This window comes from Ictalurus punctatus, chromosome 5 (assembly GCF_001660625.3).
Source record: "Ictalurus punctatus breed USDA103 chromosome 5, Coco_2.0, whole genome shotgun sequence".
In the NCBI taxonomy this organism is placed as follows: Eukaryota; Metazoa; Chordata; class Actinopteri; order Siluriformes; family Ictaluridae; genus Ictalurus; species Ictalurus punctatus.
In genome coordinates, this window is record NC_030420.2 from 24,712,245 (window position 1) to 24,739,839 (window position 27,595).

The 27,595-nt window shown below is 39.6% G+C and overlaps 1 protein-coding gene across 1 annotated transcript; it reads right to left on the reverse strand.

The window, feature by feature from the left end:
- On the reverse strand, nt 1-27,197 carry slc16a1b (solute carrier family 16 member 1b). The gene is made up of 5 exons (XM_017468579.3): nt 27,053-27,197; nt 11,607-11,899; nt 4,121-4,264; nt 3,098-3,892; nt 1-1,850 (listed from the first exon to the last, which is right to left on the reverse strand). Exons 2-5 carry the CDS (start codon nt 11,821-11,823, stop codon nt 1,570-1,572), a joined length of 1,437 nt encoding a protein of 478 aa, XP_017324068.1. The 5' UTR covers nt 11,824-11,899; nt 27,053-27,197; the 3' UTR covers nt 1-1,569.
- Between the last annotated feature and the right edge of the window lie 398 nt (nt 27,198-27,595).

Here is a 27,595-nt window from a genome sequence, read left to right on the forward strand (position 1 = left end):
TGAAATTTTTAAAAACAGTTTATTGGTACACTACTCCAGGTCAAACATACAAAATCTCACACCCACATAACATTTAAGCAACTATATAAAATTAGATTGACTAAAAAGCAAGAGAAAGTTTGAAATCGAGGAACTAAAAAGTGTATCTACATACAACCAGAGTCTATAAAATCAATGGGCATTTACAAACTCCAACGCTGGACATTGATACTATATATAATATACTTCCATTTAGGTTTGGAATGAAGAAATACATGGAAGCACGGTATATTGGCCTTGTAACACAAATGCCAGCTAAAAGTTGATATTTATAAATTCGTGCCTCAAGTTTAATATTGTTCAGCCTCTCTTTTTACACTGCAAGTTTACACAAGGCTGAGAAACCGTGGCGTGCAACAAGCTTCTTTCATACTCATGGCCTGTGTGTCCTGAACACTAAAGTATACACAGTTATTCACACTGGCATTGGGGAGTACACTGAAATTGAAATGAATGTCCCCCTAGTGAGCTTTTACACCCAGTAAAACACCTAACGTGGTATACTGATGTTCAGACTATACTGCACGTCAAAGATTTTTTTTTTTAAATTGTAGTATTTTAATAAGTTGTGTTAGATTTCCAAAAAAAAAAAATAAATAAAAAAAAAAAAAAAAATAATAATAATAATAATAATAATAAAATAAAAACTTCGGGCTCAGTTTAAAAGAGGCCTTGACTAGTAACGCACCTCAAAAGGCACAAGCGGAATAGTACCACCCTGCAGAGACTCATGTTATTTATACTTGTATATTAAAACACAGATAAAGAACATTAAATGGGTCATCTTTCTGAAGATCCTAGACACTGCAATGCAGAAATCCATAACAGAGAAATAAAATCATGCACAATGTGACGAGGTCATTCCTTAATTAAAAAAACAAAACAAAAAACCCCTACAAAAACTCATTACATTTGGGTGAATTTGTGTGTCAGGCGTGTGCTAAAGTTGTGCTTCTATTTGATGCAGTATCTGATCTCTGGTAATCATTGGAAATCAGTAAACATAGGAAAATAAGTGAGAAAAGACTAACACTATTAAAACCCAAACAAGTGAGAGCATCTGGTTTTGCAGAGTTCCTGCAGTCATAGTCATAGGATATGGTCCAGTATTTTAATTAAATGTCACATACAGCTGACTTTGTACAGAGAAGTGTCCTGAATACCGTGCTCAGTCTCACACAAGAACTAGAAAGCTAACTTGAACTCCAGAGAGAGCCATGAAACATCTGTAGAAGGGGGCGGGGGAGAAACAAACCAGTAAACTACAACCCAAACACTGCGCTGGAGTGTTTGTGTGAACTTTCTTTGGTGGAAAAAGCAGACAGGACAAAGCAGGAGAAATGATCTGGCAGCTGTAATCCAGCATGAGAGACAAGAACTGAAACCAGGCCCTGGACAATAGATAATGTGTGAATGAACACAGACGTCAGCATGTGTGCGTGCAATATGACTGGCTAAACCTTTTTACAATTCTAAAGTGTAAAATAGCCTGCTGCTCATTTGGACGGTCCCTAATGAAACCCGTGCATGTTACACAGTGTCCTCGTCCAGTTTGGCCACGTCTGCTTTTGTGAGCGTTGTAGATGCATCGTTCTCAGCTTCCTTCTCTCTCTCTTTCATGGCACTGTCTATGTTAGTCTCTTGTTCCTTGTCTTCGAGCCCTGCTTTCCTCTCCTCCTCTTTCCTCTCTCGGTCCAGCAGATGGTAGTTGAGGCCCATCCCGACGAACAGAAACACGCTGGCTACGACTAGGACGATGCCACAGCCAATGTACGTGTATTTGTAGTCATTGTAGCGGTCTTTTAGTTTTCCTGCAAGAGAGACAAAAAAAACAAAACAAAACAGGATTGTGTTATGTATAGGTATGTGCTGATATCACATAATTGCCTACTATTTTAATCAGTATAAGATAAAAATACATTACTGTTTCAAGTAGGCCACTTTATTTATTACAATAAACATTATGGCATAATAATATGGCTTTTATCACATAATAAACCTATCAAGGAAGTGGTCAAACATGCTGTTTACTTAAGCAGCCTCTTCATAATTGTAACAGAGTTTGTGATTATATTTTAATGTGTCGTGTGTGTGAAATAGGACTGGCAGAACTCATTTTACTGTTCAAATACTAACCAAAACATTTATATTTACGGTTTGTGTGTGCAACCCATTATATACAAATATGCGTTCACACGCGCTTTAAAGCACACATTTATAGTTGCTTACCACAAATCTATCAAAAAACATTTCATGTATGAAAATGGCTTCAAGTACATGTCATTTATGCCCCATATTCTTTTTGACATTTTCTAAATCGTGTTTATTAGAAAATATTTAAATCAATATTAATTATTAGAAAGTGTTTACTAACTATATTTGTGTGTTTTCCCCCCACAAATTTTATGCCGATAGATATCCATAAGTGCATCCACTCTATGACCAAAAGTATGCAGACACCTGACCAATCAAAGCCATATGTGCTTATTGAACATCCTATTCCAGCTTTAGTTCCCCTTTGCTGAAATAATAACCTCCACTCTTCTGGGAAGATGTTCCACTAGATTTTGGAGCATGGCTGTGGGGATTTTGTGCTTATTCAGCCTCAAGAGCATTAGACAGGTTGGGCATTGATGATAGATGAGGAGACCTGGTGCAGAGTCAGTGTTCCAGTTTATTCCAAAGGTGGTGTACAGTGTGGCTGAGGTCAGGGCAGGCCACTCAAGTTCTTCCACACCAACCTGGGCAAAGCTGGTCTTTATGGACCTCACTTTGTGCAAATGGGCATAGTCATGCTGGAACAGGTTTTGGACTAGGCCTCTTAGTTCCAGGGAAATCATAAGGGTACAATATATAAAGGCGTTCTATACAATGAGCCATAACATGTATAATTTTTTTATTATTATTATTATTATTATTATTATTATTATTGATGATGATGATGATGCAGCAATTCCTGCAAACATCTGCACTTTCAGCTCGCATTCATTATTTATTCAACTCCAATATACTGTGGTAGACAGCTTAAGTAATAACCCTAAATACCCTACACACATACCTAGTAAAGGGGGTCCAAGCAGGACTGGTATACACTCCACAATGGTGACGAGGCCCACGGCACTAGAGAACCTCTGTGCCCCCACCAGGTCCATGAGCGTTTCGAAGAGCACAGAGCTGAGCCAGCCGAATGCCACGCCGAAAAACACTGCATAGATGGAGAAGCCCACATAGTCCACGGACATTGGTGCCAACAAGTGACATACACCGTTATACAGCACTGCTGCTGCAAAGAAATACTGAATGCGTGGGCGAACCCAGCGGGTGTTAGCCACCAGGCCCATAGACGGCCGCGCCACCATGTCTGTGAAGGCCAGTATGGACAGCAGGAAGGCTGCCTTGTCTTTGGAGATGTCCATGCTCTTTGCATAGTTGCTGAGGAAGACAAGTGGTGCGAACAGACCGAAAAACATGATCACGTTGCCCAAGAGGTAAAGCAGGAAACCACGATGCATAAATAGAGTCAGGTCGATGAAGCTGTTGATGGTCTGCAACACGGTTTTCCTCTCCTGCCTTTTGGTCCCTCCCTCCTGTACATCAGGTTTGGGCTGCGGTTTTGGTCCGATGGGTCGCATCAATGAGCCGGCCACACAGCAGTTAAGCAGTGCACCACCCAGAATCAGAAAACTTCCCCTCCAGCCAAACTGATCATACAGCCAGCTGTTCAGAGGTGCCAGCGTAGAGAGGAACACGGGACTGCCTGCCATAGCAATGCCATTAGCAATTGGACGCTTCTTGTAGAAGTATTTCCCGATCATTGTTAATGCGGGATTCAGATTGAATGCCAATCCAAGACCTACAGGAAGAGGAGGACATGCACATTTACATGAAGCACAAGCAAGCAGTTATCAGATTGCCAAATAAAGCACTGGTTTAATTAAAAAGCATGAAGCATTTGCAGAATTTGTCATTTCTAAATACTCTTCAGTAAAACAGACTGGCAGCATGTTCTCTATGCCTCACTGTCTTTAGCAGTGCACAATATCAGTCACCCTGCATGCGAGAGATCAGCATCAGTACTCACCTCCTATGACTCCCACACAGAAGTACAGTTCCACCACTGTGTTACAGAAGGATGCGGCAATCAAGCCTGTGCTGGCCAGACAGCCTCCGACGAGGATGACTGGTCGGCTGCCATACTTGTTCACCAGGATGCTGCTGATTGGTCCTGTTTCAAGAAAGAAGAGAAGCCTGGTTAAACACTGAACAAAAAAAGCAAAAAAAAAAAGCAATGTAGGTCAAATTATTTCCATTTCTCCTGGGACAAAAGAACATCCAAAAGCAATATGCTTTACAATAAAGTGTGTGTGTGTGTGTGTCCATGCTAGATTTAAGCTTAGACTTGGTGGTGCTCGAACAAACTAAATTTGGGCAACAAACTACAGCTACAAGAATAAGATAATGTTACATATTAAGCAGTATTTTTATGATGTTGCAATTTTTTTTGATGTTTCAGTATTTTTATGATATTGCTTGGCTCCATGGCTGCAACTAATGATTATTTTGCTAATGATTAATCTATCAATTATGTCAATCAATCAATTAAAAGGCCAATTTTCATTTTCTGTACTAAAATAAAAATTTAACATTACATTTTAAAAAACAACTGATTGTCCACAAGCTTTAAAGCGGAAGTAAAATCACTATATGAAAAAGGAAAAAGCACAAACTAAGTGTTAACTGGTAAGAGATTGAATGTTCTGCAGTAACACACATTCACTCATTTGAAACACAGTAAGATGTTCCTTTATTCTGTAAATGTATGACACTTACTACATTTATACTCAATAGCATGTTATAACCCCATTACAGTTACTGCGCTCATAAAAAAATAATTTTGTTTCTAAATATCACATCAAATAACACATTTGATTAAAATTAATATTTTAGTCAGAGTTATCGCATGCTGTTTGATGCGTATGCGTGGACTCGCATTCATTCAGTGAAGTTTAATGGAGGCTCACCTGCTGTCAGGACGAGGCTTTATGTGAAATGGAAACACTGGTATGAGTTCCTAACATTTACAGATAAGGATATAAAGGTAAAAATGTCATTTCTGTGCTGAAGAAAATGTGTCTGGAACACATTAAAACAGCACACGCATCCGTCGTAGCATCCGACACGACAAGCCACTTTAATACACTTCCGAGTTTGTTTGAGCGCCTAATATAAAACGTTCTCATGTGCTGGACGAGCTGGATCGTGCACTTTTCCTGCAGCAGCTCACTCTGTAACCGTCGCTGTTTCTCAGATGTATTTTATTCATAGAAATGTGTTTTTCACCATTGTGAAGTGACGTCACTGACAGGGTTATGCACAGTGACGTCACAGACCCAACTAATCCATAATGAAAATTGTTTTTATTTTAATTATCGATTAGTTGTTGCAGCCCTACTTGGTTCAACTGTAAACATTTAATCATCATTTATTAACTGGCAATTTACATTCAAAATAATGCCAAGCTGCTGGTATGTTAGAAGAATAAATGCTATTGCTAATATGCCAAGTCCATACATAGAGCCTTTTTGAGGCCATTAATAACTCCCTGTTTGACTTCAGAAGAACTGTAGAATCACAGCAGAGCTTCTCAGAGGTTACCTTAGTTCACAACCCCAGCAGTGTAATGACTGCTACCTCTAACTAGGGATCCCTAAAAATACACTGGAGGTGTTCGTATTGGTCTGGCAGGATGACCAGGTCTCTTGGAAAATGTTCATATAAAACTAAGATTTTTCTCCAGCTGTCTCCACTAGATGGCGGTACCGGACAGCTGTAGTGTAATGAACACTCTTTCAAGCTGTTAGTGATGCAAGCGAGTGCAAATGAGTGCAATATGTTCTTCCCGTGCGTGGGCTTGCATTCCTGCAATGCTTCTTTATCTATTACCCCAAAACACAAAAATAACCATTGCGCCACACAAAGAAAAACATTAAATATCTACAGCATTTCCACATTCTTATCAGGTTTATTTCCAGTCAAGTTGAGAGGGAGGCATGTTCTCGGTCTGTGTAGCGATGTCTTTGGGCTCAGACAGACCGCTCATTTTACAGTTCCAGCCTGCGAAGCAAACCACTCAGAGGTGCCTTTGTGCTCAAACGGCTCTTAAAACCTCCAAAGGGCATAACTGGTCTTAGTTTAGCAAACTAGGACAACCTCTAACCATTAGCCAGTGAGCAAAAAGGAGCTGGGAACGCAGCCAATCACAGGCAAGGAAGGTTTGGTAATCCTCCAATAGACCAACAGAACACTAATGTATTCCGACAGGCTTCTGGGGCTCTGTATTCTACCACACAAACGGTCCATTACCAACCAGGACAATGGACACACAGATCAGTGCAAATACGTACAAACTCTCCCTCCCACACACACACACACACACACACACACACACACACACAACTTTCAGACATTTTGGAAGGCGGTGTGTGGTAGTTGAAGACTCTAAACTATAGTCAGTAAACATGAGCAGTGGGTCATTCATTCATATGCACACAAATCCTGAGTGTCCACCTCATTACAGGCACCATGTTCTAATCCTGCTCTAATACAAGTGTCAAATTAAATGAAATCAAACCATCCCATTTGCTAAATTATCAAGGAATTACATAGAGCGGGACACTTCTAGACTGATGAGGTCGAGCCACCATTACACCAGAACTCGCTCCTCTAAGCAGTTCAGCATGTAGGAGACACTGGCCTAAAGTTCTACAACAAATACCTTTCATGTTTAGAATAAGCGTGTTGTCTTGTAACCGTTTCTAACAATCAAGAACAATAACATGTAACTGCTGATGTTTACATGTCAAGCAAAGACATTTGTATCATATAATATATGCACAAGCAAAGTGAAGTGAAGCCTGGGAGGCCCAAATTAGCCTTGAATTGATTCTGCGGAGTCTCCTGCAGTCTAAACGGAAAAGCACTGTTGGAAAGTGTAGACTAACCTATTATGTTAAAGTATCAAATGAGCCGATTAGATTTTAGCTGTTTAAATCCTGTGATCGGGCTAGTTTAGAGAGAGATTTAGCCATATACAGAAGTCAAAATCTGATCGGATAACCTGGGGGACTCTGGAGCTGCTAGGCTGCCAAAGGATATCCCCGCTGAGACGGTATCTACAACACAAACGTCTGAAGAACGAAAAGGAAATAAATTAAAATTAGTGGGTTTCAACAAAAACCATATCATAACCTCTACCAAAACCTGAGGACAGACCTCAGGACACAGGGCTGTTATTCAGACATTTCTCCTCCCTATCAGGCTGGACAGATTCCACACCACTCCATTCTGACGAGCTTGCGTTTTGGCTCAGCTCCAGTCTCCTAATATAAACCACCTGCTTCAGTGCTACACACACACACACACACACACACACACACACACACACACACACACACACACACACACTCTCCTTACTCATGTCCACACATTGTCCTCCATCAAACTGGCTGGATTACTCATGCCTGGTCAGGATGGCGGTCAAACGAATACACCAATACAGCTTTCAGTGGGAGCGCGCACTCAAAGCGGAGGTTTAAAGATTTCACGTAACATCAGTGTAAACAGGGTACAGTTGGTGAAATGGAAGCAACAGGAAATAAATAAGGAACTAGTTCACCTTATGAAAGTACCATTGGTTACCCGAGTCAGTTTGTGGTTTCTTTTTCCTATTAACTCGCACACATTTCGGTGTCCAGCCCACAATTCCTTTGGAGAGAGCCGAGCTCATAACCATCATACGTGCAGACATCATAGGAAGTTTTCATACTATCCTGCCAAATCTGCCAACATGTTCAATAAAACAGGGAATTCATCACAAGCAATGCACTTAACCTGATGGATGTGGTAATGCATATATTGAACTGCTGTATTCACTTCCCAACATGCAAATAGCTCCACTGTGGCTTGGGCATTACCAAGCTACTCATGCGTGTGAAGCAGTGTAGAGGCTACGTGCAGGAACTTGCGTGCGCAAGTTTGTACAACGCTGCCAGTGTGAGTAATCATGTGTGTGTGGGAAGTGATCATCCTGTTCCTCCTCACAGTTCAATTCATGTTGGTCAGATTAATTCAGTGACACGAACATGCAGCCTTTTCACAAATGGAGCAATTTAACAAAACTGCATCCTTTTTCCAACATCAGACTTATTAACGAAGAACCCACGTCACATCCTGGAAGACCAAACTTATTCTTTTATTCCATAAAAATTTATCATGGAAATTGTAAACCACTTGAATTCAGAGGTAGAGGTGTAGTCATTTAAATATTAATCTTTAGAAATTTAATGATCGGTGACTGAAATATGTGATTAAGTGAATTGACCATTTGTGTTTTTCTTTGAGTGATTCGACATGGAGTGTGTACGTGGCAGTAAGCACACGAGGTTCTCAAAGATGTTGCCGGTGCTATGAAGATATGAGTTACATCCAAGGCCATCCATGCTAACCAAATCTTCTTTTGTACGTCTCTTCCGCTCCTTGCTCCAACGGTAACTTTCCATTCCGTATGTGGCCATGTTTTATTAACAATGAGAAGTCCTTTGTTTTCTATGTACACAAATGTGCAAGTCTTGAGCAATAAGATTTGAGGAAAACTCCACTGAAAAATCTGAATCCACGACAGCGGCAAGGTACATCACAATTTTTACCTTAATGCAAGGCAATACCAGAGCAGGAAACCTGATAGCCAAGTTTTTTGATTAGGCAAATAATACACGATGGATCGTGACATTACTGAAAAATGATCAATAAGGGGATGCTGTGATCAGATACAGAGTAAAGTTACTGATACCTAGGGCTGGGCGATATAGATATTGTGATAAGCTGATTACGTGATGCACTTGTACAAATTATCTTTGGTATGTTGATCTATTTTATTTATTTATAAAATATTTGTAATAATTAAAAAAAGGTACTGAATGCATGCTGTTGATTTGACTTTTTTTTTAAACTTTATCACCTTTATTTTTTTGTAAGCATTAAAAAACAAGTATAGTCAAACTCAGTTTAACTTTTTTGGTGTTTATTTTATATATATATATTTTTTAGATATTTTTGTCTCCTCACCCAGCCCTACTGCTACCACTCAAGTTTATTTTCCTAGGACATGAGAGCTTGACACAAAGGGGCTTAATCCTTTTCCAATTCAGAAGTTTTACATTTCAACCACATTTTCAACTGCTTAATGTTGTGGAATGTATGAGAGACAAGCAAGTTCCTGTCATCACTTACGTTATAGCTGATATAAAACAATTAACACGCACACAAAAAAACCCCCCACAAAATGCAAAGTGCTCTGTCCTGAAGACTTCCAGGGATTGACAATTAAAATGTGCCGACACCCGAGACTCCACCATATCAACGATTACACATTTTTAATTGCGGTTACTATAGAAAAAAAAAGAAAAAAAAAAATGAACTAGTGTTAGAAAGTTGCTGTTACAGAAAAGTAAAAAAGTCAACAAATTCTGACCAATCAGATTTGAGACTCGGTGGTGCAACTGAATGACACCCCCTCCCCCCTTCACAAACACAGTATGAACTGGCCTTTACATCTTAAAATAAACAGCCAAGAAAATATTATCCCAAATAGGTTTAGTTAAAAGCCAGAGAAGCGTTAAACATGCTGGGAGAGTCGAGTATGACTGAGGAATTAATTGTTCTCTGTGAAAGACATACAACTGTAGTCCAACGCTCTTCACATCTGAAGATATTATAGGCAGTGTTTGAACCAACTTGAATCCAGCACACCTCTGACACACACCTCTAGACTGAGTCATGAACACCACAGTGTGTTTGAGAAACAGGCTTATACTGGAAATCAGGATAATGATCTCAGTAGCTGTACACTTGGCTTACTCAAATGCTTTCCCTGCTCCTCACAGCCACCTGGCACCAACACCAAAACCAGATTTCTCACAGGAAGTCCTCGTTACCAGGACAACAGTCATGACACCTGTATGCCTCAACTCAAAACACACCAGCACTTCCCTTACACCAGAACAACGAGACTGCTGTAGTTTTGGAGAACATCCATGTCTTCATTTGTCTCAAATTTAGCATTATTTAGCATATAAAATATGCTGCATGTTATACAAGTGCATCTCAAAATTTGAATATCGTGGAAGTTAATGTTTTTCCATAATTTAATTAAAAACGTAGAACTGTCATATTCTAGATTAATTACACGAAGTGAAATATTCCAAGCCTTTTTTTGTTTTAATCTTGATTACGGCTTACAGCTCATGGAAATTAAAAATCCAGTATCTCAAAATATTAGAATTAAGAATTTATAATACAGAAATGTCGACCTTCTGAAAAGTATGTTAATTTATGCTGAGGTGTTCCGGAAGCCCAGGTTGCTTTGATAGCGGCCTTCAGCTCGTCTGTATTGCTGGGTCTGGTGTCTCATAGATTCTCTATGGGGTTCAGGTCAGGCGAGTTGGCTGGTCAATCAAGCGCAGCAATACCATGGTCAGCAAAACAGTTACTAGTAATTTTGGCACTGTGGGCAGGTGCCAAGTCCTGCTGGAAAATGAAATCAGCATCTCCATAAAGCTTGTCAGCAGATGGAAACATGAAGTGCTCTAAAATCTCCAGGTAGTCGCTGCATTAACTCTCGACTTGAGAAAACACAGTGGACCAACACTAGCAGATGACATTGCACCCCAAATCATCACTGACTGTGGAGACTTCTCACTGGATTTCAAGCAGCCTGGATTCTGTGCCTCTCCACTCTTCCTCCAGACTCTGGGACCTTGATTTCTCTTCCGCCTGATTGTGGTTGTGTGTACTGAACCAAGCAGAGATTAAAGGCTCTTTTGGAAGTGTTTTGAGTTAATTAGCTGATTAGAGAGCTCTTCTCAGATTGACATTTCTGTATTATAAATTCTTTATTCTAATATTTTGAAATATAACGTTAACCACAATTAGACAGATAAAATAAAATCATAAAAAAAAACAGACAAGTCACCATTTTATGACATGAGCCCTTGCAACTGTAAGCTTCTACTCAATCTTCAATGTAGGTCATAAACAGGTCAGTCAAAATTGGCTGTTCCTTATAAACCAGAGATTACACACTACCTAATTTGAAAATGACTCATGATTCACAGTGCCAGCCAGAGGCAGAACGTTAGTTCATTCTAAGGCATTTTCCTACTAAGATTTTCCTCGTCACAGTCACCTTTGCCTGCTCATTTGGTTTAGACACCGATGTAGAGCTGTAGAGAGGTTTGGACACCTCTCTCATGATCATACAATCAGTTAGCTGATGTTTACATCACCTCAAATATTACATGGTTTAAACAGGATATAGATAAATCTAAATGTGCTGGAATTGATCAAAATAAGGGATTAAAAAACTTTTGATCTCCGGTCACGTCATACATGATATTCTCAGTAGCACTTCAGAACAAAACAGCAGTCGACTGCTTGCTTACTTTACTTCAGGGTAGTAGAAAGCCTGAGGAGAACGTGACAGAGCAACCAAGCTACCAAGACCCACTAACCTCCTGCATACATGACGGCCAACATGATGGAGGAGATCAACGACACCTCGCTGCTGGTGGCGTTGAAGATCACCTCGATCTCTTTGAAAAACACTGTGATTGATTTGGGGAAGGCGTAGGAGAAGCCTATGCTGATGAACGCTCCGACCACTACGGCCCAACCCCAACCACCTTCTGGAGGGGTGTACCCCACCGGCCCACCCGTCGCTGGAGGCATCGCGACACGTCCGCTTGCTCACAACAATCAGGTGCGGGAAAAACAGTCAGGTGAACGGCACTCACACACGGTCAGCCTGTGAGAGAGAAGAGTAAGAGAAATCGTTAGAGAACATTTTCACATCCATCGCAAACAACTAACCATTGACTATTTTTTTCTCTACAGCAAAACCTGACCTGATTTATTATACATGTTTATTTGATTGTGAGACTAGGATTGGACAGGCAAGCAGACTCCCATGGTAGATTGTCATTTGGTTGTAGTGTTATTTTAGCACAAGATATTGGCTAGTTATTTGACGGCTACAACCTTTGGCAGAAGCCTCATTCCACTGGACACTACAAACCCAAGCACCTGTGCGGATTTGGGTTGCCCCTTTTACCCAGGTACTATGCAAGCTTTAAGCTAAAAATAGAGCACTGACTGATCAGAGTCACACAGAAGTCCTGATTAATGCCAAATTCTTGTGCATTTCAGAGGCCAGCAACTTTAAAACAATTTTAGCTGTTTTAAAGGAAGTTGCATCCACAATATTTTCCTTTTCACTATTTAGCTTGATTTTTTCCCCCCTGTGATCCAAGTAAAATCCACCATATTCAAGTTAGGTCAGCTCCTAACGCACCTTATTCACTTTGCTTGAACCTTACATGGAATATTCCATAAAATTTATTTAAGTTTCCATATTTGGTTGGCCCACCTCCTTAATTTGAGAGGAACTTTATTACAAATTTTTTTAAAAATATATATATTTTACAAAGTTTAATATGAGCAGCATCCAGATAATGGAAATCTCAAAAAGTGACATTTTATATTGTAAACAAGGTGTACCTAGATCACGACAGGTGCATCTCCTGACTGTTTAACCACTCAGCACAGCATACTCAGCACATACTGTAACTCTTTAACCAGCGCTGACAGCTCATTAACTCCTACGGTCCTCGTGTGCATTGCACTGCACTGTATTGTGAGCATGAACGCTGTAAAGTGGTGTGGCCTGTCTACTGCAACACCAGGAATCATTACCTTGTTAATCGTGTGATTACAACATTACCTTTAAACAGCATGTTGGCTCATCCTGTACTCAACATTCAGACGTCATTAGACACACATGCATACACCTACAAACCCAGACCAAGTCTCTCACCATAAAAACACTTGCAGCTCCTCTGATTTGAGGTGAATACAGTCAGTATGGGACTTGTGACTGGAGAGATGCCAGAGGACATTACAGGGGGCAGTAAGCATATCGCTGCTCATTGAGCTTCAACAACCCAATTCACACAACGTATACCGATCACTCTAAATCGAGCTTTCTACATTCTCAGCGTTTCTGGGCCTGAACAGTGAAGCAATAGAGGTCATGGCTAAGCCTTTAGAAAAGGTCCATACGTTATACAGACACGGAGGGAAAATAGGTCTCTGGTGCTTTAATGAAACATGTCTGAGGATTCTCAACCAAGCTCTTAGCTCCCAGGATGCATCTCGCCTAAGCAGAAGCATGTGAATTAGCTGGTAAAAGTAAAAGCTCCCATTTGGTTTAGGCACGGATGTCGCAGGTGTCTGGCTTTTAAATCAAGCTTAAATAATCCAGCTAGTGACTATTTTCCCCTGACAGATACAAGGTGAGGTGACTGCATGTTGTGCCAGCAGGAGAGTTATAAGAGTTTATTACCCTTGGCTGTGTCAGTGTTTCCACATACCTGCGTGTTCCTGATTCGGAAAAGGTCATTCATGCATGCTAATTATTCAGGCTAATGAGGGGAGGAAAAAAAAAAAAAAAAACGAAACATTTTACAGTCAGCCAGAGGCATGTAATGTAGCAGACATTCAGATTCGTGGGACACGGAATGAGCAGTGTGCTATAGTTACAACATCAAGGTGCGTCACACCAACACAAAGCACATTATGTTTAAAAACACACACCAAATTAAAGTTTCTGTTTTGCAGAAATAAGGAGTAGGGCTTTTTCTTCTTTCTGGTTATTGAACCTACTTGTCCATTAAGCAACTATAATTAAAAAATGTCTGGACATAAAATCCTATCCAAGGGGCATGGGATACTGATTTTCCCCATCTTTGAACACTAAGGATATGATACCAAGGCCAATTACGTTCTTATATATATATATATAAAAAAGTGTTGCAGATAGTTTAAACTACTATCTTACTATAGTGCAGAATTCTCTAGGATTACCTACATGCAGAAACGATCAGTCATGCTTTTAAGCCTCCACTAACATATGCATTTGTATGTACAAGAGTACACATGACTTTTGACCTCCCCACTATAATAATCTCTTATTTAGCCATCATCAAACTGCACAAACATTCTCTGGCAGATCCTGTACGAATGTTTTAGGAATGTTTTGCTGTCTTTTGGAACGCACATTTCAGGACTCCACAATGCACAAGCAAGGCTTTTACAAAAATGAGCGCCAATAAAAAGATGACCAAGTGAGTGCAGCTTGTATGAGAAAAGCAGAATTTCAAAAAGGCCTTTAACTCTGCTAATCTACTTCATTTGAGAGCTATTTGGGGGAAAATAAAAATCAATCATGGTGAGATTTAAGAGTTCCCCAGGGCACTTTCTGGATGGTCAACTTTATTTCATTTAAGACGTAGCAAGCTATGCCAAGTAGACTAAATTTGGTGAACATTTATGACCATTCTTCACTATTAATTAGCGGTCGACTGGTTGCTAAAACTATCAGGTATCGGCAAAAATCCACACCAATAATTTTTTATGGTTGCGTATGTTGCTGAAGCAGCTGAAAAGAGTCCGCCCTCATTATACTGTACAAGAGAGGCCTCTAGAGGTGAAATAAAAGCTACCACAGAAACTTTGTTATGTTTAGTGTTTTTTGATGTCTCTATTTTTATTTGTAATTTTTGTCACTTTTTGGTTCAGTTTGGATGTACAGTGCCCTCCACCAATATTGGAACCCTTGGTAAATATGAGCAAAGAAGGCTGTGAAAAACTGTCTATTGTTGGACCTTTTGTTAAAAATATTCACAAAAATACTCTGCTCTCATGTATAAACAATTGCAAACAAAACCGGCTTATGAGGGGAAAAAAAAAAGTTTAGGTGTGCAGTAATTATTGGCACCCTATGAATTCATATGAGAAATACACTTGAAGTATATGCCCATTGATTTGAAACTTTTTTTTTTAGTACACCTGGGTGACTAGGAACAGGAAATTGAATTTTTGTGGAATTTGTGAATTTCTTTAACAGAAAGACAATTTTTCATGGAATTCTTTGCTCATATTTAACAAGTGTGCCAATTCATATGTGCCAATATTAGTGGAGAGCACTGTATTACTTATTTACTTTAATAATTTAATAGTTAATATATCATTAATAATTATTTCTTTTTAAAAAAAGTACAGTACATTCATCATGCAGCCAGTACTCTATTTTTGTAATACATTTATTTTTTTTACTTTGAGTGTTATGTTTTCATTTAGTATCAATTTTTAAAAACTACTGGTTGCTCAATCTGCCATCAGCAGGTACTGCCCAACTAAGTTATCAGTAAAATCCACTATCAGTCAACCCCTCCTATTAACATTACTCATCTAGCTGTAACTCCTAAAAAATTCCTGCAACAGTCAGTGTAGTTAGGATAACTAGATCAGCCAATCAGCCAATCATCATCATCATCATCATCATCATCATCATTCCCTGAATGGGCCTCAGAGAACAAAGCCACTTTCTTGCAGAAAAGCTGGCTCACCTATTGCATGGCTTCTAGTTACATGCATCCCATTTGTGCTGATCTGGACCAGCAGAGATTTCGCAAATATCCAAACAAGGCTGGAAGTCTCAGGAGATCTAGTAAAAGGATTCTTTCTTTCAGCTCCCCATGGTGCTCCCTGAAGACTTCCATGTGTTGAGACCACACCAAAGAATGTACTCAGCTGGTCAGTGGGATGCACCATTTCTCAAAAAACAGCAAGCCAGAGTGGGTGTAGGTGTCTAGTACCATGTAAATAAATCTAATGACCTTTCTCCCAGGCCTCAACTCCAACTGACACACATTAGCTAGGCGTTCCTCCCAACAATTAAATTTGAGCTCCACTGCAACATCGTGACCGGTTCTTCAGCACATTCTTAAGTCCTGCTGGGCAGAGGTCCAGGTTTCATCTACCACGAGGTGAGTCTAGGCTCAAACATGTGGCGTAGGGTTGATAAGGTTTCAATGACTTATGCAACGATAGGGTTGTTTAACGCGTGTTCAATTAGGACCAGTTTTAAAAAAGAAAAAAAAAAGAAAAAAAAACCCAGGCAGAGGAGTTTAGTTTTAAGAATATACATCTTGAAAGTATGGACTGTGTATAAAGTGTAAACCTCTATAGGTAGCCAAGTCCAATGCTATAAAGAAAGAATTAGGGTTGTGTGCCATGCTACTGCCAAGTTTCTCTCAGCGTAGCCAATAAACAGCACTAAATTAAAATGTAAGTGCACCAAGCCCAACTAAAGGGCAAAATTTGAATGTGTTTTTCTAGAGCTGCAACAACTAATCGATTATGAAAATCGTCGTTGACGAATCTCATTATCAATTAGTTCGCGCACGGCACCCACGGCACGGGGGTGATTTACTCATTACGTTACTTCGGTTCTGAAAACACTCGGAAAGTAAATACTACACTTGGGTCCCAAATGACACTTACACTGTGGACAGAGTACTTAACCATCTAGTGTGTGAATTTTAGAAAGGTAAGATCATCTCAAATATAACATTAGCGGGTTTTTACTAACCAGAAGCATAATCCACTTCCTAGTCAACGGCACTTGACGTCACACGCACGTAATGCGACACCGCTAGCTTTAGCCTCAGACTCACCGGCACTGACTTTCTTCATAAGTCAAAACATTATGATCAAAAGTAAAATAATATATCTAAAGGCAGTGAGTAACAGAAACCACAAGGTGCAGTGAAAGTGGGTTTTTATTATTAATTTAGGACTTGAGTTTAATTCAGTGCTTTTTGGGCATCCATAAAAAATAATTCTATCTATCGATCCAATTTAGTTTGTTTATACACACACACTTATGTATTTTTTTTATGGATTCACAAAAAGCACAGAATTAAACTACAGTCCAAAATTAATAATATATATTCGTGTGTGTTGGGATCTTTTCTGTTTTGGACAAACAGTTGTGTACAGTTTTAGTCTGAATTAAAATTTGTAACACTCAGTTTGTGGATTTTATTTTACATAAACAAACAAAAAGGCACTGAAAGTTTGTCCCATCCCATCTGATTAATCATATATATATATATATATATATATATATATAATAAATTAAAAAAAAAAAAACGGCCAACTAATCGATTATGGAAATAATCGTTAGATGCAGCCCTAGTTTTTTATTTATTTATTTATTTATTTACATATTCAATTTTGTAAACATGCCAGTTCAAATTCATTTCGATAGGCTGAGTGTTACAGCTGAACTAGGCTTGCATGGTCTTGTTCAATATTGATCATTTTAAACCCTGAGCTGAATCACACACAAGCAACCAGCTTCTGGCCACTCACTGAAACAAGCTAAAACAATTGCATTAATTCAATAACTGTCAAATGAATCACAAATCTAGTACGATTTCCTGACTAATTTAGTACCCCCTTAAACTAATCTGCGAAAACAGAAACCCCCACTCATGGATAACACTGAGGCAGCATTAAAAAGAAACCAATAGATAATCATATAAAGAAATTGTGTGCATCACATTTATTATTTAGCCTCTCTTACTGTTTGTCAGCCCATGCAGAATACACCACATTTCTGCAGTACTATAGCTCTCTCCTCTGGCTTGGGTTGCACCTCACAGGTCAGTATCTCAATTGGCACCCCAACATACAAGGCACGCTTGATTCACTTCCTGCAGTTGGTTCAAATCGCTTTTGAACTCCAGATGAAGACCACCTCACTCAGACACTTTTGGACCAGTTGTTCTTCAAGCGTTTAAATAGATTGTTATTTATTAAGGAACCTTTTTTCCTTTTAAAGAAACAGAACATGCCTGAAAGTTCTATAATGGAAACTTCCAGGACTATTTCCCCCAGTATGATTTATTAGGTATAATATGGAGAAAATTCTCATTCTCAGTATCCTGCTCCTCAGCTCCAGAGACATGACTGGGAGTGTGTGTGTGTCAGCAATGACGTGATTCAGTCTTAAATCTGCTGAGTACAGAACAGACGGGGTCCTCTCATGTTACTCACACCTAGACCCCTACCAGAGGGCACATCCAAATTAACAACATGGGGCAACAGTTACAACCAAATTACAAACCAAGTTACAACTACTATATTTCAATGTTTATGCAAGACGCACACAGCTAGATCTTTCGTTTGACACCATTTAGTTTTACAAACTAAAACTAACGTTAGCCTGATATTATATTAAATGTGGATTGCAATCGCCACAAATGATGAAAAGTTGACTCATTTTGCAAATTTCCTCAACTGGAAAATTATTTCAAAATATCTAACGTCATCAAGGGTTACCACGTCATCGGATTACGATATTAACAGTGTTTCCGAGGTCCAGTTCAGGATGCTGTATTTCTAATGACGCTGCATTAGAGTGAAAAAGTGGAAGCTAGAAAGAAATGACCGACGTTGCAACATCACAAGAGATGGAGAAAATGATGCGCTGTCACCTTTTAGATCACACCCTTTTAAAACATTCAATAAGGTACAGGGGTTTTCAATGGAATGCCTGCAATGATATTGGATAATTATAATGTTTGTTAACAGAAATAGCCATAAATGATCCATAGCTCCACGAGCTGATTGGGCAATGTTCAGGAAAAGAAACCCCACCTTGGGTGAGGTGGAGCATTTGTAAAAACATGCGCGTTGTACCAACTAACCAGATGTGAAAACATGTGCAACACTACAGTCGCAGAAACAGGAAGTCCGCACTTCCTGTTACGGTGATCAGCCTTTTTACATTAGTATTAACGCTTCCATCATAAATACAGTGTGAGCGAATTAAGATACATGAGAAGCACCCAGACTGTCCATCAAGCAAAGGGCAACTTGAGAAAGGAGGCTAAAAATGTACTTCCTACTTAGGTTCATAAGAGGTCATACACAACATTTGCCTTTACTCCTGTAATTCAGTCAAAGAATAAGGCACAGTTTATTTAATAATAGTAAAACTAGAATAAATGAAAAAACAAACAAAAAGGCGTGGCTAAAGATAAAAAAAAAAAGAATGTATTTAAGCCCTTCAACAGCCTCATTTGAGTCGATTACATTCGCAGTGATGCACCTTACTCCATTATAGGAGTTTCTACACACCTCATTTCCTGCAGCAGTTCCTCAGAACATCACAGACAACCGACACAGCCAGTATACCAGACCAGTCTCCTTCACGAGTCAATCCTTCAAAAAACACGTGACATGACTAATGGCCCCACAGCTGGAAATGTCAGCTCCTGACACACCGCACTTTGCCATGTGAGCAGAGCGCAAACAAGTCAACACTGCACCTGCAATGTTATGCAACCTGTCATGTTAGATTTACATCTAAGCATAAGAAGCAGCACAGTTCAATTACAGGGCTTCTCGATTTTGACTGTCTATGTGTACGAAATAACCTGAAACCAACTTGACCAACACTTATTCACGCGTATAGCAGTTCCTTCGGGATTTTGTAAATCACAGAAATGAAAGCAAAAAAAAAAAAAAAAAAAAGCAAACTACACAATATTCGGAGGAGCCTGAGGCACATCATGCGACATCACAACACATTGTCAAAAGCCTCTTCAATTCACGCATGCCAACACAAGTACAGCTAAAAAGGTCTCATTTACCAACAAACACCACTGCAAAACAATTTCGTGCAATAGCATTTTTTCCAATTCAAGTAGGTTTCTTACTTTTGTGTATTTGTCCCTCTAAAAATCACAAAAAAAAACCAAACAACCAACAACAAAAAAAAAAACGGACATTGTCCCAAAGCAGCTTCACAGAAATATATAAATTCACGACATAGATTTTAAATGTATGATTTCATCCCTGTACAGGCTGGTGTAGACTGGCACAGCTGATTTACATTTAGTGACACCCACAAAACCTCAAAAGATACAAACAAAATGACTAAATGGTGAAAGAGCACCCCCTAACCATGTCCTGCGCCAAATCTTCCAGTAATGCAGCTAAGCCAATGCAGTGTGTCCGTAACTCTTTTCACACACTAACTCGGCCCAATTCATCAGTTTGAAGCTCATCAAGCAGGGTCTACACTGGCGGGTCTTCTTAAACAAATTTACACAAACTCTCGATTGGACACGGATATTTTTACAAATGGAGCCAACCTGACTAAAACCTCAATACCAAGCTTTAAGTAAAAGCTTTTGCAAGCAATCTATGAAAACATTTTTTTACAAATGAGACCGAAAAATGTTATTTCTTTTAGGAACGGTCAAGTAGTATAGCTATTAACCAAATAACATTCGTCACCTGGGTGGTAGCATTGCTATTATTCAAAATTGTAAAAAAAAATAATAATCAAAAGTTAAATTAAAAGTTAAATTCTCTCATCAACATAGAAGTGATGCTAATAGCCATAATGTTTTCTTCACACACACACACAAAATATGGTCTTTAATCAATCATTTATCAGACCTCTTGTGAGTTGGGAATCAAAAGTGACTCGAGATTTCTGCCTTTTAAACAAGTCAGTTTAAAAGTAAATATTTATTTGGGAGCTTTGTGTACATAATACTGTTCTTTCTTGAGCTGCTGCTCAGCGTCTCGGATGTACACTCTGCACAAATGTGAAGAAAAAAAAAAACAACGAAAAAAAACACCACACTGGCTAACTGTTTACATGCAGTGAATAATCTGATCATTTGGCTGAACTGCAGGTGTCATTTCTCAATCTGATTCATTTTGTAATACTATTTAAAAGATATTATGGCATATAGTGTACATGATCAACTGAATGATCTGTTTAACTGATTAAATGATCAGATTGTTATTGTACATGCGCAACAATGGTCTGAAAAACTAAGAGCTTGTTTGGAAACTATTCTTATTCTTTAATGGCACACTGTACTGAATTATATTCAAACAATGTTCAGGAAGTTTGAGAGAGAGATTTAACACAAGGTCATAGAATGTTCTCTTAACATGGACAATGAGCATTAGCAGGCCAAAAATGGTATTGCACTCAGGAGGCCATCCCAACCTCCCTCTCCCTTTCACACACATACAAACAAAGCCACCTCCATTCTCATTTGAATTTCTTTTCTTATCCACCTCGAATACAAAACGTCTCTCCTCGCCTCCCTCCTCTCTTATTGCCCCTTCATGCTTTCCTCCTTCCATCGCTTCCCATCACGCTAACTGCCTCTTTCCCTTCACCCCATCTCTATTTCACACTCTCCCCAACACCCATGCAGCCACAGATGTCCCAAGCTCTGTAGACTGTTATTCGTAGTTACTCATATGCTGGAAAAAAAAAAAAAAAAAAAAAAAAAAATCCCGAATTCACAGAATACTGACATCAAAAATAGACCACCCTCACATCCAGCTCTTTCATTCCACATCGTTGATATAGCAAAGATCACTACCTCTAAAGTGACCTCTTATGATCTGCGGCTTATGACCTCTGGCACACACAGTGCTAACAATAGCCTAAACTTTCCATTCACCTGACATCAGCCTCACTGTCACGGCACAACATGGTGTTCTGCCATGGCAGTGGTTACAACACAATAGTCTGCTTCTTTCAGGTGGATACAAACAGAAATGGTCTGAGGAGTGTATTCATATTAAAGCAATTCACGGGCACAAATCGAGAAAATCAACAAACTAAAGCAGAGATAAACGAAACAATCAAAATATAAGTACTTCTGAGAAATACAGCACTAGCTAATTCATTCAGAAGTCCATCCCACTATAGAGGGGTGCTGAAGAGCAACTGACATGTAGCACTGCTGCTCTGCTGAAAAGTCAAAAATCTACTTCAGTGCGCTTCTCTAAGCAGGCTTTCAAACTGGCAGTTTAGTTCGAAACAGATCACAGTTTGCACGAAAAATTAATAAAGTGAAAGCTCTCATGCGGACTAGAAAGTGCATGGTGGTACAGAACCCGAGACTACCTGAAGGAGGTGGTCCGAGTTTGGCTGCATTGCAACGGTGCCGCGATTCGTCAGCGTGAACACAACTCGTACTCGGGTCCGCGCTTGTTCAGGAAGTAAAAGTAACCGGCGCATGGGTTTTAGCCAATGACGACGGCATTAGTTTCCTGCTATGCATAATAGCACCGAAGTAATCAAAAAACAATTTTTTAAAATAAATAAATAAATAAATAAATAAATAAATAAATAAATATTTTTAATGGTGAGTCAAGTTGTGTTCTCCATGCACATTTGTGATGCAAGATGAACGTGAGCACACCAGGGCTCGATACAATCCAGCGAGTCTAAATCCAGACCAACGCTGCGGGGGGCGCTGGAAACAATCACACTGATTCAGACCTCAGCAAACATGCCCAGTGTGAAAACCACCTAAATGGTCATTACTGATGGAAACTAGGCTTGACAAGAGTATTGGGATTCGCGAATCGACTCAATCTGCTGTAATGGCTATTAAATTTCAAAATGACCATTTTAAAGGGTCACCATCACAGAAATCCGAAATAGATTCACGAACATAAGCCTACTTGTGTTTCAGGAGGGTAGCTCCACCCAGTTACACTGAAGACTCATTGCAGGATTACTGTAGAGAAAATTATTTACAGCATATTAAAATTTAAAATCAAAGTGAAAAAGGAAAAAAAAAAAAATGCATCTAGAGAGTCCACTCATTAAGCAACAACTATTTAAATGGTTTAATTTTGCTTGTATTTTCTCATTTGTAAGTCACATTGGATAAAAGCGTCTGCTAAATGAATAAATGTAACTAATTTGCATTTAATGTTATAAATAAATATAAGCATGGAAATAATGTCTTTATACCTGCAAGTATTCATAGCCTATAGCTCTTTTGGCAGTCAGATTTGTTCTGTTCTGCATGCAGAAGGGGGCGGATAGCACTTCCCTCAGTGTGTGAAGCAGCATGAACAGCCAATCAAAAAGATGCACTTGGTTGGCTTCATGCATCTGAGTGGAAGCAAGTGAAACCTTCGCTCTCCCCGGTTGCTAGCCGTCGTATACAAGAAACCTAACTGATGGGTTGGAATTTGCACTGATCAGTTTCGGTGTAAAACGGTCCAATTGTGTTTCCCATATAATAATATTAATAATAATAATAATAATAATAATAATAATAATAAACAATAATAATAACACCACCACCACCAACAACAACATCCTTAGATTTATGTAGCACTTTCCTATATAGGGGAAATCTCAAGGACCTCATCCACCTGGATGATGCGACGGCAGCCATAGTTCGCCAGAACACCCACCACTCACCAGCTATTGGTGAGGAGGAGTGTGATTTAGCCAAATCAGGGATCGAGACTATTAGGGGACCATGATGGATAAGGGCCAATGGAGGAATTTCACCAGGACACGGGTGTTATACCCTTACTATTCATGAGAAGGGTCCTGGGATTTTTAACATCTCCTCTGAAAGACGGTGCTGTTTTTACAGTATAGTGTCCCTGTCACTATACTGGGGCATAAGGGGACACACAGACCACATGGTGAGCACCCCCTGCTGGTCTCCTTAATACCACTTCCTGCAGCAACCTTAGTTTCTCCAGGTCTCCCATCCAGGTTCTGGCCAGGCTCAATCCTGCTTTAGCTTCAGCGGGAAACCAGGCGAGAGCTGTAGGGTGATTTGGTTCTGGCCATATATGTATCTCAAACACAACCCCACACCCACTATATGGAAGGTAAGTCAAAATCAGCTAGCTTACTAACTTTTGCTAACCATAGCTGTATCCCAAATGACATTCTATACACTAACATGTAGTGTATGAATTTTAGAAGGGTAGTATCATCTCAAATGGAACAGTACATTTTTTTAACTAACTGGTTATGGCAGTTGATGGCACACGATGTCTCACACGTAATGTTGACACCGCTAGTGTTAGCAGAATACCAGTGTCCGTTTCTGGCTTCCCCTCTTCCGCTACGTAAGCAAAGCTACGACCCTTCAGTGCATGAAGTTTCCAACACACCACGTTCGTTTTTTCCATTTGAATCAGTACACATATTCTTGTTGGAGTTTTCGGTCTGAACACACTACTCACACTATATGACAAAACGGTGTAGAATGGTGCATGAGTGCACGATTTGGGACGCAGCTACCGCACTGCTTCCTGATGTAATAGACTTCCCAGATGACCAATAACATAACTAGCTACCCAACATGGCTATGAAGCAGCATGACAGGAAGACCTGCTACATTACTTCTTGTTGAAGATGTGTTATAGGTAGTGAAGTGCATTAGGGCAGTTGATTATCAGTACAAGTGAAAAGTAATCTTCTTAATGAACCACAGACACAGTAACATTGATGCAGTCACCTAGTTGGTGCCCAAAATGTCACCATTTTGGGGGGGGGGGTGGTGGGGGGGGGGTGTAAAGGAGAAAAGTACATATGAAGACTGGATTGGAAAACTCTGCACTATCCTTTATTTGCTTAACCCTTCGAACACCAATTGGAGAAACACATGAACTTTGTCCGAGTGGCATAGAGAAAAGGTGTTGGCCTTGCTGTGCATTGCGAGGTTAATAACAACTGGATTAGCTTTAAGGGCAGCTTCCTGATCTAAAAAAGTATAACAAGCCGTATTCACTACACTCCATAAATGATCACTTAATTATGAGAAAAACCCTTTTATGAGGTGTCAGATTTTACACTAGACCAGTTCAGCAGGCATAGCAATAAATACCCAATAATTCCTTATGAATCTCCACCCAATGATGTGACATTTTATAGTTGTGGGCATAACTACACTCGGGCACAATACAAGTTCAAGCTTTGGGAAGACATCAAATAAGTAAAAAGATGACTGAACTGAGTTCCACTGACTTTTTCCAACCCCCCCAAACAAAAGAAAAAGAAGAAACTTGCTTCAAGAATCTTGGGAAATAGCACCAACTCGAGATTTCATCACGCCAATTGTCTCATGTTCACTAGGTTTTAGGTTTGAATGTTTAACTTCTTGACCATTTTTCTTGTGTATTTTTCCATCCAATTGTGATGGCAGCAACGGTGAGTAGCAACAAATCACATGCTGAACTACTGACATTTACAACAGCATGATGATGGTGATGCATTAATATTTAAAAATCCATTTGTATGCTTCAGAAGTAATACCATTTACATTAAAGATTGAAATAGAGCATGTATGTCTCATTCCATCTTAAAATTTGAGGCCATTATTTAACATGTTCAAATTCTTTCTTCAATTGAAACTGATTGACAGGAACATAGAATAATAGCTTAGACTATCAAAAAAGTTAAACTTAGTTGAGGAACTATTCAATTCAACAAAAATAAAGAACAATAATAATAACTTGCCACAGCCATACTTATGGTATCATTTAGTCAGGTTCTGAGACCTGCTATGTAGTGAGCATAAGTAATGAATAAAAGGCCAGTGGGATTTCAGGACACATTACACAGCATTCACATTGAAAACAAAATCCACATGAATTGACTTTTTAATTAAATCGGATGGAAAAGGATGCAGGATGTGAAGTCATTTCTGGTAGCGGTTAAGTTCACATCCACCACCTATACATTTGCGTCATCTTGAGTTCAACTAATAAACTTTATTCCTACCAACCCAACAATCTTGTAGGAAAACAAGTGCAGGGTTGGATCACATCTTTCTGCAAGATGCAACATGGAGGAACTGCTGATTATTACCATTGCACTCTTCTGTCCGTCACCAACATAACGTCTTATCACTCAGAAGCAAACTAACTAGTTGGCCAACGTTAGCCATTCCATGAAGCACCACTTTAACTCCAGAAACATATCACACCAGGCCTACAGATAAGCGAAGTCTGAGAGGCGAAATTTAGGTATGACCACTCATTTAGCATTTACATTACTAATGGGTTCATCTTTTCCCTGACCCCCTGCAGCTGGATCAAAAACCTCCAAAACCCTGCTCGCCATTTCCTGCATCATGCGGACTGGGACTATACCTGGATGGGGTCTAGAGATGTGCTAGAGAAAACCAAAAATATAAAACACAAACTAATTTAAAGCTGATGACTTAAAGCACCGTGAGGTGTGCGAGACAGCCAGTGTTTCATGTTCAACTTATTTTTAATTGTTAGTGCAGTCTCCTTATAATGAGATTACCTAAAATGGTGGAAGTGGTAGCTCAGTGGTTAAGGTTTTGGGTAAGTGAATTGGAAGGTTGTGAGTTCAAGTCCCAGAATGGCCACATTGAACAAGCCCCTCAATGTTATTGAGACCCTCAGGGGTTATGAGGCAAGCTTCATCCCTCTACCTGCATCTCAATTAGAAGTCACTTTGTGTTTAAAAAGTCAGCCAAATGAGTAAATACAATGGAGGCTCATTCTTGAGCTGAAGGGAATGAGAAGGAAATTTAATGCCTACAGCATTAACCTCAAACACTTACTGAAAAGAAATAAATACGGGCTGCATGACGAATTAGGACACATTCACACACAAAGTTCACCTTGTAAGGGCAAAGTTAGAGCAAGGTTCTACCGCTAAGCTAGAGGAGACGGTGAGACAGGATATAAACTGTAACTTATTTTACTTCTTTGAAAGTTCGTTACCACGAAGGTCATGAACACCACGGTGCTGCACAAACACACAATCCGGGTTTGAGCACGTGAGCCACTCGTGCACACACGAGAAGAGGCTCGCGGGAGAATTTAATGACCTCACATCTGTTTAACGGCGTTAACATCCACTCAGTTCCGCAAGCACAAGAAATTAGCCACGTTGCTAAATTAGCTAGCTACCAACAATACATCTGACCCCGTATGATGGCTAATTAGGACATGCGTACTGCGGCGTCTAATGAGAGACACATAAGGGGTATATTTCGTCACTGGTTAAATAAATGTGCCCAGATACACAGCTAGAGGTTAAATATAATGGGGAATTAAGAGAAAAAACATCGACCCATTCATAGAAGTAGTGCCGCCTGTACAAAGAAGACGCGAATGATGCTGAGCGCTAACGCTAACTAAACTGGTCGGTTAGATAGCTAATCAAAAAGCAGGCTGTTTCTCAGTGATAAATCTCACTCACCTGTTTGTTGAGTCACTACTGCCTGTAACGGTTCATCGGAGCCCCCGACAGACCGCGCGTGCTCGCCTCCGGGTGGACGTGTACATAGGTATGCAGGAGCCAAGCGCTTTCACACTGGAGGATTGGCCTGTGCGCATGCGCACTACTCGCGCCACTTTACTCGAGTGTCCAATTACAACAGCCGGCCTTTTTGAACTTCCACAATTTAACTTTGAATTAATCTGACTTTTAAACGACTTTTATGGGTTCACCGAGAGCAACGGATTTACCCAACCCTGGTCTTGCGTCACTGACAGAAGTAATACTGGGTAATACTGATTTAAAGCCCAGTTCCTTGAAAAGCTTTCCTCTGGGATCCGTTCGTTTACTTTTTAACTGTTGTTTTTTAAGACCTCTGTGACTAGTAGCTATTACAAGTGCAAGACTCAGAGTACAGAACATTTCATTCCAAGTTTCTACTTTTCTTTTACAAACTTTGTGTACACTAAGAAACATTGGATTATTATTATTTTTTTTAACCCTGCAGCTGGTTAAATATAGGAC

What these genes read in the sequence shown, in the direction of transcription:
- slc16a1b (XM_017468579.3), bottom strand. Translation starts at nt 11,823, where the DNA reads ATGCCTCCAGCGACGGGTGGGCCGGTGGGGTACACCCCTCCAGAAGGT. An exon ending in GGCCGTCATGTATGCAGGAG is followed by an intron (nt 4,265 to 11,606) that starts GTTAGTGGGTCT and finishes TTCTTGAAACAG; the next exon opens with GACCAATCAGCAGCATCCTG. An exon ending in CTGTGTGGGAGTCATAGGAG is followed by an intron (nt 3,893 to 4,120) that starts GTGAGTACTGAT and finishes CTCTTCCTGTAG; the next exon opens with GTCTTGGATTGGCATTCAAT.